The sequence below is a fragment of the Erythrolamprus reginae genome, chromosome 8, assembly GCF_031021105.1.
Source record: "Erythrolamprus reginae isolate rEryReg1 chromosome 8, rEryReg1.hap1, whole genome shotgun sequence".
Lineage (NCBI taxonomy): Eukaryota > Metazoa > Chordata > Lepidosauria > Squamata > Dipsadidae > Erythrolamprus > Erythrolamprus reginae.
The window spans coordinates 10,817,066-10,831,347 of record NC_091957.1 but is presented as its reverse complement, the minus strand read 5'-3'; the positions used below and the strand labels follow the sequence as shown (position 1 = coordinate 10,831,347).

Sequence of the window (14,282 nt, the reverse complement as noted above, 5' to 3'; positions counted from 1 at the left end):
CTCTTTTTCTCTCTCTCTTGCTCTCTCTCTTTCTTTCTCTAGTTCTCTATCTCTCTCTTTCTTTCTTTCTTTCTTTCTTTCTCTCTCTTGTTCTCTTTCTCTCTCGCTCTTTCTCTCTCTTGCTTTCTTTCTCTCTCTCTCTTGCTTTCTTTCTTTCTCTCTTTCTTTCTCTCTCTCTTGCTTTCTTTCTCTCTGAGCTTCGCGGCACACCTGACCATGTCTTGCGGCACACTAGTGTGCCACGGCACACTGGTTGAAAAACACTGCTCTAACCCACACCACATTTTGGATATAAATACATTAGAAAGTGTCCAGAGATACTGTGGTACCTCTACCTAAGAAGGCCTCTACTTACGAACTTTTCTGGATAAGAACTGGGTGTTCAAGATTTTTTTTGCCTCTTTTCAAGAACCATTTTTCACTTACAAACCCAAGCCTCCGAAACTGTAACTGGAAAAGGCAGGGAGAAGCCTCCGTGGGGCCTCTCTGGGAATTTCCTGGGAGGAAAGAGGGCCGGAAAAGACAGGGAGAAGCCTCCATGGGGCCTCTCTAGGAATCTCCTGTGAGGAAACAGGGCCTCCACCCTCCCTGTGGTTTCCCCAATCGCACACATTATTTGCTTTTACATTGATTCCTATGGGAATAATTGCTTCTTCTTACAAACGTTTCTACTTAAGAACCTGGTCATGGAATGAATTAAGTTTACAAGTAGAGGTACCACTGTACTTTACAAGAAGAGCCCTCCACTCCTCTACTTGCAACAGAATATCTTACGCAACCAGACTTGAATTCGTAGGCTTAGAAAGCTTAGAACTACATCGCCTTAAACACGACCTAAGCATAGCTCAAAAAATCATATGCTACAACGTCCTTCCCGTCAACGACTACTTCAGCTTCAACCACAACAACACACGAGTACTCAACAGATACAAACTCAAAGTAAACCACTCCAAACTCAACTGTAGAAAATACGACTTTAGTAACCGAATAGTTGATGCCATAGTTCTCTCTAAGCTGAGCAGTGAGCAATCGCTCACTTAAAAATCATCATCAACTCAGAGTTTTCCAAACCTGCCCAGAAGCCGAGAGGGAAAGAGTGAGAGGGAAGGAGAGAGAGAGGAAGAGAGAGAAACAGATAGAAAAAAGAGAGGAAGGAAAAGAGAAAGAAAAAGAATGGGAGTAAGGAAGAGAGAAAGAAAATAAAAATCTAGTTTGAAACTAGCTCAACTATTTAAGTGGCATTTTGATATTGATAGAGTTGCCCTATTATGAGCTCACTGTTATAGACACACAGTACAGTATTTTATTTTGAAATTCTCTGAGGCAAAACAGGGTGGGTTTTTTGTTTGTTTGTTTGTTTATTTATTATTTCTGTGCCGCCCAGTCCCAAAGGAACTGCCGCTCAGACACTATACTTTTCCGCCCACCCCCCCAAAAAATTAGAGGGAACACTGGTTGATGCCTGGAACTCACTACCTGACTCTGTAGTATCATCACCGAAACTCCAAAACTTTACCCTTAGACTATCCATTGTTGACCTCATCCGATTCCTAAGAGGTCAGTAAGGGGTGTGCATAAGTGCACCAGCGTGTCTTCTGTCCCTGTTCTAATGTTTTCCTCTTATTAGTACCCATCTCAGGCATATAAACAATGTTATATCTATGTATACTACCAATACGTACTTGACAATAAATAAATAAAAAATAAAACTAGAACCTAATGTGTAATCTTCCTCCAGTGTTACTCAAAATCAATTTGCTTTGACCACAAGGAGGAGAAAATGGGGTGGGGGAGATAATCCCAGAGGGCTGTCGATCCTTACGTCTTTCCCAATGTTATGGTTAGCTCTGGCCCAGCTCCTGCCCCAAGCTGCGCCAGAGCCAACCACAACACAAGGGATGTAAACGTTCAACTGGGTGGGAAACTCGGATTCAGGCTTCCCAGTGCAGGTGCCAGGATGGCTCCAGCAATAAATTGAGGAGCACTTTGACTCGGATTCTGGTTTAGTTACCAGGAACCTTGATACAGGAGACTGCAGGTTAAAAGATGCAATGAACAGTGGCAGGAACTGGGCATGGCTAGTCTAGGGAAGAGAAGGACCAGGGGAGACAGGGTCTTCCCATACTTGAGGGGCTGCCATAGAAAGGAGGGTGGGTCAAGCTATTTTCTAAAGCACCTGAAGGCCAAACTAGGAATAATGGATGGAAATTGATCAAGGAGAGATTCAGCCTGGAAATAAGGAGGAATTTTCTGACCGTGGGAACAATCAACCCATGGAGCAGAAGTTGCCTTCAGAAGTTGTGGGAGCTTCATCACTGGAGACTTTCAAGAAAAGACTGGACTGGCATCTGTCAGAAATGGTGTAGGGTTTCCTGCTTGAGTGGCAGTGTTGGAGTAGACCACACTCCATTTCGGACCTAAATACATTAGAAAGTATCCACTGATACTTGACGAGAATAGTCCTCCACTCCTCTACTCACAATACCCTACGCCAGTGTTTTCCAACCTTAGCAACTTGAAGATATTTGGACTTCAACTCCCAGAATCCCCCAATTGGGCTTGGGGAGGGTAAACTAGATCAGTGTTTTTCAACCAGTGTGCCGAGGCACACTAGTGTGCCGCGAGACATGGTCAGGTGTGCCGCGAAGCTCAGAGAGAGAAAGAAAGGAAGAGAGAGAAAGAAAGAAAGAAAGAGAGAGAAAGAGTGAGCGAGCGAGAAAGAGAACAAGAGAGAGAAAGCAAGAGAGAGAGAGAGAGAGAGAAAGAGAACAAGAAAAAGAAAGCAAGAGAGAAAGAGAGAGAGAAAGAGAGAGAGAAAGCAACAGAGAGAAAGAAAAAGAGAGGGAGGGAAGGAGAGAGAGAGAAAGACATAGAGGGAGGGAGGAAGGGAGAGAGAAAGAGAGCAAAAAAGAGAGGAAGGAAGGAAGAGAAAGAAAGAGGGATGGAGAGAGAGAGAAAGAAAGATGGAGAAAGAGGGAGAGAGAAATAGAGCGAAAGAGAGGAAGAGAGAGAGATAGAGAATTTTTTTGTCCAAACTTTTTTTGGCAGCCCCCCCCCCCCCGCTCAATGTGCCCCAGGGTTTTGTAAATGTAAAAAATGTGCCGCGGCTCAAGAAATGTTGAAAATCACTGAACTAGATGACCCACAAGGTCCCTTCCAACTCTGTTAATCTCAGTTGCCCCTTTCTGTTGTCTTCTCCCTGACTCGTCTCCTTAATCGTCTTCTAACTTGGTCCTTCTTGTTGTAGAATATGGCGAATTCCTACACTGCAAAGGGAAGAAGTTCACGGACTTTGAGGAGATACGCCTCGAGATCGAAGGCGAGACCGACAGAGTCACCGGGTCCAACAAGGGCATCTCCTCCGTCCCGATCAACCTGCGAGTTTATTCCCCAAATGGTAAGTTGTGGAGCGCATCAAGAGCGAGGAGTGGAACTCCACAATCCCATTTTTGCAGTAGCATTTAGACTTATAGTCCGCTTCGGAGAGCTTTTATAGCCCTCTCTAAGTGGTTTACAGAACCGGCATATTTGCCCCCAACAATCTGGGTCCTCATTTGACCCACCTCAGAAGGACGGAAGGCTGAGTCAACCTGGAGCCGGTGGTGAGATTTGAACTGCTGAACTACAGCTTGCAGTTAACTGAAGTTTCCTGCAGTGCTGCACTCTAACCACTGCGCCACGCCAGCTCTTTTGAGTGATGGCGGGCAGCTCTCAGATTTTGAGAATACATAGTTAAGATGGAAAAAAAACTTAATGAAAAAACAATGGCTGCCAACCTGCCTTCCATTGAGGACATGTATACTGCACGAGTCAAAAAGAGGGCGGGTAAAATATTTACTGACCCCTCACATCCTGGACACAAATTGTTTCAACTCCTACCCTCAAAACGTCGCTACAGAGCACTGCGCACCAAGACAACTAGACACAAGAACAGTTTTTCCCCGAACGCCATCACTCTACTAAACAAATATTTCCCTCAACACTGTCAGACTTTCTACTGAATCTGCACTTCTATTCTACTAGTTTTTCTCATCATTCCTTTCACCCATTTCCTCCCATGTTGACTGTTTGACTGTAACTTGTTGCGTATACCCTAAGATTTTTATTAATATTGCTCCTTCATTGCTTATTTGACCCCTATGACAATCATTAAGTGTTGTACCACATGATTCTTGACAAATGTATATTTTCTTTTATGTACGTTGAGAGCATATGCACAAAGACAAATTCCTTGTGTGTCCAATCACACTTGGCCAATAAAAATTCTATTCTATTCTATTCTATTCTATTCTATTCTAATGGCAAAGGAATCTACCATTGAAGTTTATCATTACAGGGCTGTCTTGGTGTTGACCTTTTTAATTCTTAATTCCCCCTCCCACCTTGATAGCAAGTTTTTCTACTTGTTTGCAGAAATTCCTAAAAAGAAATAATCAGACAAAGAAGGCTTCGGAGAAGAAACAGGGTTTATTTGTGCATAGTAATCTCTCTACTGTCCCAAGCGGTTTGCAAAGCGCGGTAACCCCCCCTTGGGGTGCACACTTACAGAAACAAAATCTAGGTTAGTTATACCCTAACACAGACCCCTCCCAGGTACACCAGCTAATCCGACAGACTAAATTCATTTCCCAATATGTGCCTTTCCCCTTATCCCTATATAAAAGCTATGTACAGGTTTTCTGTCTCTTAAGATGAAACCCAAACAATAGTAGTTTAATCTATTTGTGGTATCTTTTTTAGTGTATTACATAGTAGCTTAGTAGTTTAGTGCATTTGTGGCATCTTTTCCAAGTTTCTACAATATTTAACTACAGTATTTACTTTTCTGCTTTTTTGTTACAAAGGTCACTTTTAATCAATCTCTTAAATAATCAAGAAGAATCAGAATTTTACGATATCTGGCAGAAAGTATATATTTGGTGGGAAACAAGGAATAATAAGCGTGTTGCTATACTATTTTGCATATTTGAATTTAGTATTAGAATTGTATAAGATGGTAATTAGTAGTATAAATATAAATCCTTTTCTTTTCTTTTTTTTTCTCTTTGTTTTTTCATAAAAACTTTCTTTTTCATATATACCTTTATAAATTTTGATACAGACTTAGATTTATATTTAGATTGACATTTTTATTCTATATAACAACATGTATTTTATAGATAAACTTTTTACTTTCATATGAAGACTTCTATTTTGAGTGGAGCGACTGTAGCTCCATTAAATGTTATATGTTTTGTTTGTTGTGTTCGTTACTTTGAAAAAACCAATAAAATATAATAATAAAATAATAATAATCAATCTCAAAAGGAAAGTTCATGCAATGGCCACATATTTCTATATACAAAGCCTTAATTTTTAAAATCTTCAGCTCTCATACTCGAGGTCGCTCCCCATGGCTCCCCATCCATGAATCCTTCTGAGTCTCGGATCTCTTTGGTCTGACCCATCTCCCAAAACATGACCAACCCACTGACGTAAACTCAGAGATTCCCTTAATAGGAAGACCCGGTTAAAAGTTTATCTCAAGCTAACAAGGCCAGCTGGCCGGAAGATGAATAGTTATCTGCCAAACCTATTCAACTTCACCCTCTGCCTTTGATCCCCAGAGCCAAGGTGGAGCTTTGCTAGCTGTGATTGCTCTTCTTTCGTAAGGTCCAGCCCCTAGATTTCCACTGCTCTCCTCTCCTCTGCCTTCTGTGCATCTGAGTGTCAGGCACAGGACACAGCAGTTCCTCCTGTTCTTCACTAACCACTTCCAGACCTGGGGCTGTTGACTCCGCCTCTGTCTCCGTCTCTCTGTCTCTGTCTCTCTCTCTCCCTCCCTCCACAGGCTAACAAGCCTCTCTGGCAGGGAGATGAATAGTTATCTGCCACACCTATTCATCTCCATCCCCTGCCTTTTATCCCCAGGGTGGGACTTCTCTAACAGCAATGGCTCTTGTGTCCCAAGGACCAGTCCCTAGATTTCCACTGCTCTCCTCTTCCTTTTGCACATCTGAGTGTCAGGCACAGGACCCAGCTATTCCTCCTGTTCATCATCAGCCATGTCCAGACCTGGGGGCTGTTGACTCTTGATCTAAGGGATGATGGATCCCTGTCTCTCTCTCTCTCTCTCACTCTCTCTCTCTCTCTCTCTCTCTCTCTATCTATCTATCTAAGGGATGATGGATCAACCAGTCTCTCTCTCTCTCTCTCTCTTCTCTATCTATCTATCTATCTATCTATCTATCTATCTATCTATCTATCTATCTATCTATGGGATGATAGATCAACCAGTCTCTCTCTCTCTTATCTATCTATCTATCTATCTATCTATCTATCTATCTATCTATCTATCTATCTATCTATCTATCGGCTGATGGATCGACCAGTCTCTCTCTCTCTCTCTTCTCTCTCTATCTATCTATCTATCTATCTATCTATCTATCTATCTATCTATCTATCTATCTATCTATCTATCTAAGGGATGATGGATCAACCAGTCTCTCTCTCTCTCTCTCCTATCTATCTATCTATCTATCTATCTATCTATCTATCTATCTATCTATCTATATCTATGGGCTGATGGATCGACCAGTCTCTCTCTCTCTCTCTCTCTTCTCTCTCTCTCTGCCAGTTCTATTTCTATTCCTTCTCCCCCCTCGGAGCTCTCACGTTGCCTTGATGTTGGCCCTGACACCCAAGCCTCCTCCTCCTCTGCTGAAGGGGCCGGTGTATGACAAGTCACAACACTCTTCCTCTTCTTTCCTTAGTCCTAAGTCTGACTCTGGTGGACCTTCCTGGGATGACCAAGGTTCCAGTTGGAGACCAGCCTGCAGACATCGAATTCCAGATCCGTGACATGTTGATGCAGTTTGTCACCAAAGAAAACTGTCTTCTCCTTGCGGTCTCTCCCGCCAACAGCGATCTGGCCAACTCCGATGCTCTTAAGATCGCCAAAGAAGTTGACCCTCAAGGTAAGGACCAGCCATGGGTTTTTGACCTTGGGTCAAGTCGGTTTCTGCAAACCGGTTATTTTTTTTGCCTCCTGAATTATGAAGGTTTGCAAAGCGATCCAGGAACAGGAAGAAAAAGAAGTTGGGTTCGGGATTATTAATTTATCGGATGTATACCTCTCATGTAAAGGTGACCTTTGAACTGAAGCTCAGAGTGGGAAATGACAATAACTATAGCATATAGACATATATACTGCTTCACAGTGCTTTCCAGCCCTCTCTAAGGGGTTTTCAGAATCAGCCTATTGCCCACCCACCCCAATTATCTGGCTCCTCATTTGACTGACTTTGGAAGGATGGAAGGCTGAGTCGACCGCGAGCCATTCAGGATCAAACTGATGGCAGTGGGCAGAGTTAGCATGCAATACATGGGAAGGAAGGAAGGAAGGAAGGAAGGAAGGAAGAGAGGGAGAGAAGGAAGGAAAAGAAGGAAGCAATAGTAATAGCATTCGCAATTATATATCGCTTCAAAGTCCTTTACAGCCCTCTCTAAGTGGTTTGCAGAGTCAGCCTCTTGCCCCCAACAATCTGGGTCTTCATTTGACTGACCTCAGAAGGATGGATGGCTGAGTCAACCTTGAGCCAGTCAGGATCAAACTGCTAGCAGTGGGCAGAGCCTGCAATATTGCATTTCAATCACTGTGCAATTACAGCTGAGATAGATAGATAGATAGATAGATAGATAGATAGATAGATAGATAGATAGATAGATAATGATAGGTTGGTAGGTAGGTAGGTAAGTAGATAGATAGATAGATAGATAGATAGATAGATAGATAGATAGATAGATAGATAGATAGATAGATAGATAATGATAGGTAGGTAGGTAGCTATATATATATATACTGAGTGTTCGCCTTAGAACAAGGACAGAAAGATTGTGGGTCTTTGGTGTTCTTTGAGCTTGGCAGTTTTCTTGCAGATGTTTCATTACCCAACTGAATAATATCATCAGTGCTAGAAGGGAGTGGGGAGTAGAGTGTGGGGAGTAGTAGTAGTAGTAGGAGGAGGAGGAGGAGAAGAGGAAGAGGAGGAGGAGGAGGAGGAGGAGGAAGAAAAGGATTGTAGATCTTTGGTGCTCTTTGAGCTTGGCAGTTTTCTTGGAGACATTTCATTACCCAACTGAATAATATCATCAATGCTAGAAGGGAGTGGGGAGTGGAGTGTGCGGAGTAGTAGTAGTAGGAGGAAGAGGAGGAGGAAGAAGAAAAGGATTGTGGGTCTTTGGTGTTCTTTGAACTTGGCAGTTTTCCTGGAGACATTTCATTACCCAACTGAATAATATCATCAGTGCTAGAAGGGAGTGGGGAGTGGAGTGTGCGGAGTAGTAGTAGTAGGAGGATAGGAAGAGGAGGAGGAGGAAGAAGAAGAAAAAGATTGTGGGTCTTTGGTGCTCTTTGAGCTTGGCAGTTTTCTTGGAGACATTTCATTACCCAACTAAATAATATCATCAGTGCTAGAAGGGAGTGGGGAGTGGAGTGTGGGGAGTAGTAGTAGGAGGAGGAGGAGGAGGAGGAGGAAAGGGATCGTGGGTGCTTGCTGCTCTCTGAGCTTGGTGGCTTTCTTGCAGATGTTTCATTACTTAGCTAAGTATTGTCATCAGTGCTAAAAGGGAGTGGAGTTTGTGGTGAGGAGGAGGGGGAGGATTGTGGGTCCTTGGTGTTCTCTGAGCTTGGTGGTGTTCTTGCAGACCTTTCATGACCCAACCTGATAACACTATCAGGGCTAGTGGGCGGTTGTGCGGATCCTGATAGCTAGACCTTGGCTTTCTTCTTCCTGGAAAAGTCTAGGCTTTAGGCTGGAATGACGCCACTTAATGCCCCACGCGTAACTCCCTTCTAAGTCGTTCAAAGCTTCTCTGACTTGCTTGTGACCTAACAGGCCAACGTACCATCGGCGTCATCACCAAGTTGGACCTCATGGATGAAGGAACTGATGCTCGAGATGTTCTGGAGAACAAGCTGCTTCCGCTGAGGAGAGGTAAAGTCCTCTTCTTATCTTAGAATAGAATAACAACAGAGTTGGAAGGGACCTTGGAGGTCTTCTAGCCCAACCCCCCTGGTTAGGCAGGAAACCCTACACTTCTGAACCTGGGGGATGGTGAAAAACGGCCCAAAAGCCCAACCGGAAGTTCGTTTCCAAACGTCCGGTTGGCCTGTTTGGGCATTTTTCACTCTGTTCTGTCAGGCTCTCTGGTAGACTCCTCCCAACAATTCAGAGGTACCTATTTCAGACACACACACGTTTGAAAATTAAAAACAATGTTCTTTATAATGACAATTCACTTAAACCAAGCCCTCTTTTGGTATAGCAAAGAGCACTCGTCTCCAAACAAACTGGTAATTTGTACAAGTCCCTTATCAGTTCTGTGATACTTAGCTTGCAGCTGTGAGGCAATTCACAGTCCTTCTTCTTTCACAAAGTGAAACACACTTTGCTCTGGTTTAATTTCAAAGCGGGGAAAAATCAGCACACAAAAGGTCAAAGTCAGTAAAGCAGTCAGGAAACACAAGGATCAGATAATCCTCCACAATGGCCAAACCTACAGGCTTCTATTTATAGCAGCCTCACTAATTATCACAGCCCCACCCAACCACAGGTGGCCTCATTTTCTTTGATAATAATCTCTCAGTTGTTGTTGCCTATGCATCGCTCTCCGCATCCGTGGCTATATCATTAACTCTTGTTCTGAATCCAAGGAGGAGCTAGATAATTGATCTCCTTCTGAGCTGTCTGCCCCACTCTCCTCCTGCCTGTCACTCATGTCTTCTTGGTCAGAGGAGCCTTCATCAGCAGATTCCACTGGGCGCAAAACAGGCCTGCAGCATGTGGATGTCTCCCCCACATCCACAGTCCTTGGGGCAGGAGCTGGGCCAGAGCTCACCACAACAAAAGGGGGCAAATGTCTCACTTAGTGACATAAATGTTGGGTTCCGTTGTGGCCGTAAGTTGAACGCTGCTTATAATATGTGCCCACCCACACCCATAATTCCATGCGGCCTCCATGCACATGCGCACATGATTCCCCACCCCACCCCAGGCCCATTTTTTGCTCTCCTCAGGCTTCAGAGTCTTTCTAGGAGCTTGTGGAGGGTGAAAAATATCCTCCCCCCACCCAACAGGCCCTGTAGAGGCAGAAAATGGCCCATTTGCCAAGTTCCAGTTGAACCGGAAGTTCCGGGTTTTTTGCTCTCCCAGACTTCAGAGCCTTTCTAGGAAGGTGGGGAGGGCAAAAATAGCCTTCTTCACTGCCCTGGAGGTCCTCCAGATGTTTTTTGCTCTGCTCAAACTTTAGAGCCTTTCTAGGAATGTGGGGAGGGTGAAAATAACCTCCAGTGCCCTGGAGGTCCTCCATAGGCTGAAAGGTTCTATTTGCTGACTTCCGGTTGAACCGGAAGTTCCAGTTTTTTGCTCTCCTCAGACTTCGGAGCCTTTCTAGGAATGTGGGGAGGGCAAAAATGGCTTTCCTTGTGACTTGGCTTGGCGTGTCAGAAGGTCACAAAAGAAGATCACGTGACCCAAGAACCCTGCAACTGTCATAAATACAAGTAATAAATACAAATACGATGTAAAAATCTTCAACACCACTGATAACACAACTACTCTACAAAAAGACCTAGTCTCAGTTTCTGACTGGTCCAACACATGGCAACTCCAAATCTCAACCAGCAAATGCTCTGTCCTACACATCGGCAAAAAGAATCAGAACTTCAAATACAAACTGAATAAACAAATTATCACAGATAATCCCCACTTGGTCAAGGACCTCGGAATACTAATAACTAAAGATCTAAGTGCCAAAGCCCACTGCAACAACATCGCTAAGAAGGCCTCAAGAGTTGTTAATCTAATCCTACATAGCTTCTGCTCTGGAAATCTCACACTACTTACCAGAGCTTACAAAACTTTCGTCAGACCCATCCTCGAATACAGCTCATCTGTTTGGATCCCATATTGCATCTCAGACATTAACACCCTTGAAAATGTTCAAAGATACTTCACCAGAAGAGCCCTTCATTCCTCCATTCGAAACAGAATACCCTATGAAACTAGACTTATAATCCTGGGTCTTGAAAGCTTAGAACTACAACATCTTAAACATGATCTAAGTATTACCCACAAGATCGTATGCTGCAATGTGCTGCCTGTCAAAGACTACTTCAGCTTCAACCACAACAACACAAGAGCACACAACAGATTCAAGCTTAATATTAACCGCTCCAAACTTGACTGTAAAAAATATGACTTTAGTAATCGGGTTGTCGAAGCGTGGAACTCATTACTGGACTCTGTAGTATTATCCCCTAACCCCCAACATTTTACCCTTAGACTATCCACGGTTGACCTCTCCAGATTCCTAAGAGGTCAGTAAGGGGCGTACATAAGCGCACTAGAGTGCCTTCCGTCCCCTGTCCTATAGTCTCTCCTATATCTCATATTTCTTCTCTACTATATCCTCTATAAACTTCATTTTGTATTATTCTGTATTGGACAAAACAAACAAACAAACAAATAAGATAAAATAAAAAATAAATAAAATAAAGTAAAGTAAAGTAAAATAAAATAAAATAAAAAATAAAATAAAATAAAATAAAATAAAAAATAATAATAAAATAAATAAAATAAAATAAAATAAAATAAAATAAAATAAAATAAAATAAAATAAAATAAAATAAAATAAAATAAAATAAAATAAAAATTATAAAATTAAAAAGTCATTTGGCAAGGCTCTGAATTTTTGATCATATATGAAATACCACATTTTTTAATTTAGTTATTTACATTAAAAAATAACATACAATAACATACAAGCAATAAACAAAACAAAACAATACAATGACATTCAGAATATACATTTACACCTCTAGGGTTATCATATGGTAATTTTTATTGATGATCTATTCATGTTTATACCTAAATTAACATAATTCTATAAATACATTACAAGGTTTGCTTAAACCATCCTAAGTCCCTTTCCTCAGTGCCATTCAAACAGTCACTAAACAAAAGTTGGAGGGGAAAAAAGTGGGGTTTTAAGCCCATGTTATCATTAAAGTTGGTTAGGAATATCACAAAAATATTCTTTTATTGGGATGATCTGATTTAAAACATTTGATTCGAATCCTGAAGGAACCTCTCTTCATTTCTCTGCCAAATCTTGCAGAAAACTTTCTGTTGCGATTCGTCCTCTCAAAACCGATAATTCCAGCTTGTAAAAATTAGACCGCCCATATTCCATGGAGAATTTACTCCAGCAAAGCTTGTCAAATTCCTTTCCACTTAGCTCTTATCTCTCTCTAGCTCTATACGTATGAAAGCCCTTTCTTCTTAGATATCTCGGTTCTTCTACACCGTCTATTTCCAAGAATCGGGGAATTCTTTGAGTAGCATCCTGTTGTTTTGAGGAAGGAAAAAAACCATTTTCCCTGATAGAATTAAAGTTGAGGGAATATAGCAGAATTTCCTGAATGGCTTCCTGTCCATTGTTAAAGAGGGGAAATACACACAATTGTGTGGCCTCAAATTCCAGTTTCAAATACTCCCCTTTTCTGCCCAACCTTCCTACTCCTAGGGTTCATAGAACCTTAGTACCTGATTAATTCTGATTTATTGGATTAAACAAACTTGGTACTGTCCCAAAGAAGAAGATGATGATGGTGATGACAACAACAATAATAATACCAAAGTGCAAACCCTGTAAAGAAACAGATGAAACAATCGATCACTGCACACCAAGACAACGAGACACAAGGGCAGTTTTTCCCCGAACGCCATCACTCTGCTAAACAAATAATTCCCTCAACACCGTCAAACTATTTGCTAAGTCTGCACTATTATTACCACTAGTTTTTTCTCATCATTCCTATCACCCATTTTATTATTATTATTATTATTATTATTATTATTATTATTATTATTTAGATTTGTTTGTCGCCCCTCTCCGTAGACTTGGGGCGGCTTACAGCAATGATAAAAACAATATATAATGACAAATCTAATAGTTACAATCTAAAATAACAATAGTACAGTACATTTAAAAAGTCTAAAAACAAGAAAACCCAATACAGTGGTACCTCATCATACGAACTTAATTGGTTCCAGGAGGAGGTTCATAAGGTGAAAGGTTCTTAAGATGAAACAATGTTTCCCATAGGAATCAATGTAAAAGCAAATAATGCGTGCAAATCCTTCAGGAAAATCCCAAACTTTAGAAGGGAGGTGAACAGAGGGCAGGGAGGAGCAGCTAAAGGGGGCGGGTGGAAGAAGCAAGGCTAGACTAAAGGGTGAGTGGGAAGGAAGAAAGGCAAGGGGGGCGCCCCTCCCTTTTCTTTCTTCAAAAGACACCGTTTCAGTTCCTTTGCAAGCACGTTGTTCTCTGCAAAATCTTTCCTCCCCCAAGCTGCCCCTCCCTCCTCCCTTTTCTTTCTTAAAAAGACACCCTTTCAGTTCCTTTGCAAGTACGTTGTTCTCTGCAAAATGTTTCCTACTCCAAGCTGCCCCTCCCTCCTCCCTTTTCTTTCTTAAAAAGACACCCTTTCAGTTCCTTTGCAAGCACGTTGTTCTCTGCAAAATGTTTCCTACTCCAAGCTGCCCCTCCCTCCTCCCTTTTCTTTCTTAAAAAGACACCCTTTCAGTTCCTTTGCAAGCACGTTGTTCTCTGCAAAAAATTTCCTCCCCCAAGCTGCCCCTCCCTCCTCCCTTTTCTTTCTTAAAAAGACACCCTTTCAGTTCCTTTGCAAGTACGTTGTTCTCTGCAAAATGTTTCCTACTCCAAGCAGCCCCTCCCTTTTCTTTCTTCAAAAAAGGGGGAAAAAACAAACCCCTTCATCCCAGCAGCAGCTGCTTGGTTCGTAAGGTGAAAATAGTTCGGAAGAAGAGGCAAAAATATCTTAAACACCGGGTTCGTATCTTGAAAAGTTTGTTAGAAGAGGCGTTCGTAAGATGAGGTACCACTATACAATCATATCATACACAAAAAACTACATAGGCAGGGGGAGATATTTCAGTTCCCCCACGCTTGACGACAGAGGTGGGTTGCATGACTGTAACTTGTTGCTTGTATCCTAAGATTTTTATTAATGTTGATTGTTTCCTCATTGCTTATTTGACCTCTATGACAATCATTAAGTGTTGTACCTCATGATTCTTGACAAATATATCTTTTTCTTTTATGGACACTGAGAGCATATGCACCAAGACGAATTCCTTGTGTGTCCAATCACATTTTGCCAATAAAGAATTCACATCTATTGTATTCCATTGTATTCCATTGTATTCCATTGTATT

The 14,282-nt window shown here is 42.0% G+C and overlaps 1 protein-coding gene across 4 annotated transcripts in view; it reads left to right on the top strand.

Annotated features, from left to right (window-relative positions):
* DNM1 (dynamin 1) overlaps window positions 1-14,282 on the top strand; it is a 130,070-nt gene that overhangs the window by 19,499 nt on the left and 96,289 nt on the right. For all 4 annotated transcript variants that reach the window (XR_011559693.1, XM_070758794.1, XM_070758795.1 and 1 more), the window contains exons 3-5: window positions 3,248-3,397; window positions 6,753-6,956; window positions 8,877-8,975. Coding sequence is in view for 3 of the 4 variants with exons in the window: in XM_070758794.1 (XP_070614895.1) it covers window positions 3,248-3,397; window positions 6,753-6,956; window positions 8,877-8,975 (453 nt within the window). In the remaining variant the exon portion in view is untranslated. The remainder of the gene's footprint in view (window positions 1-3,247; window positions 3,398-6,752; window positions 6,957-8,876; window positions 8,976-14,282) is intronic.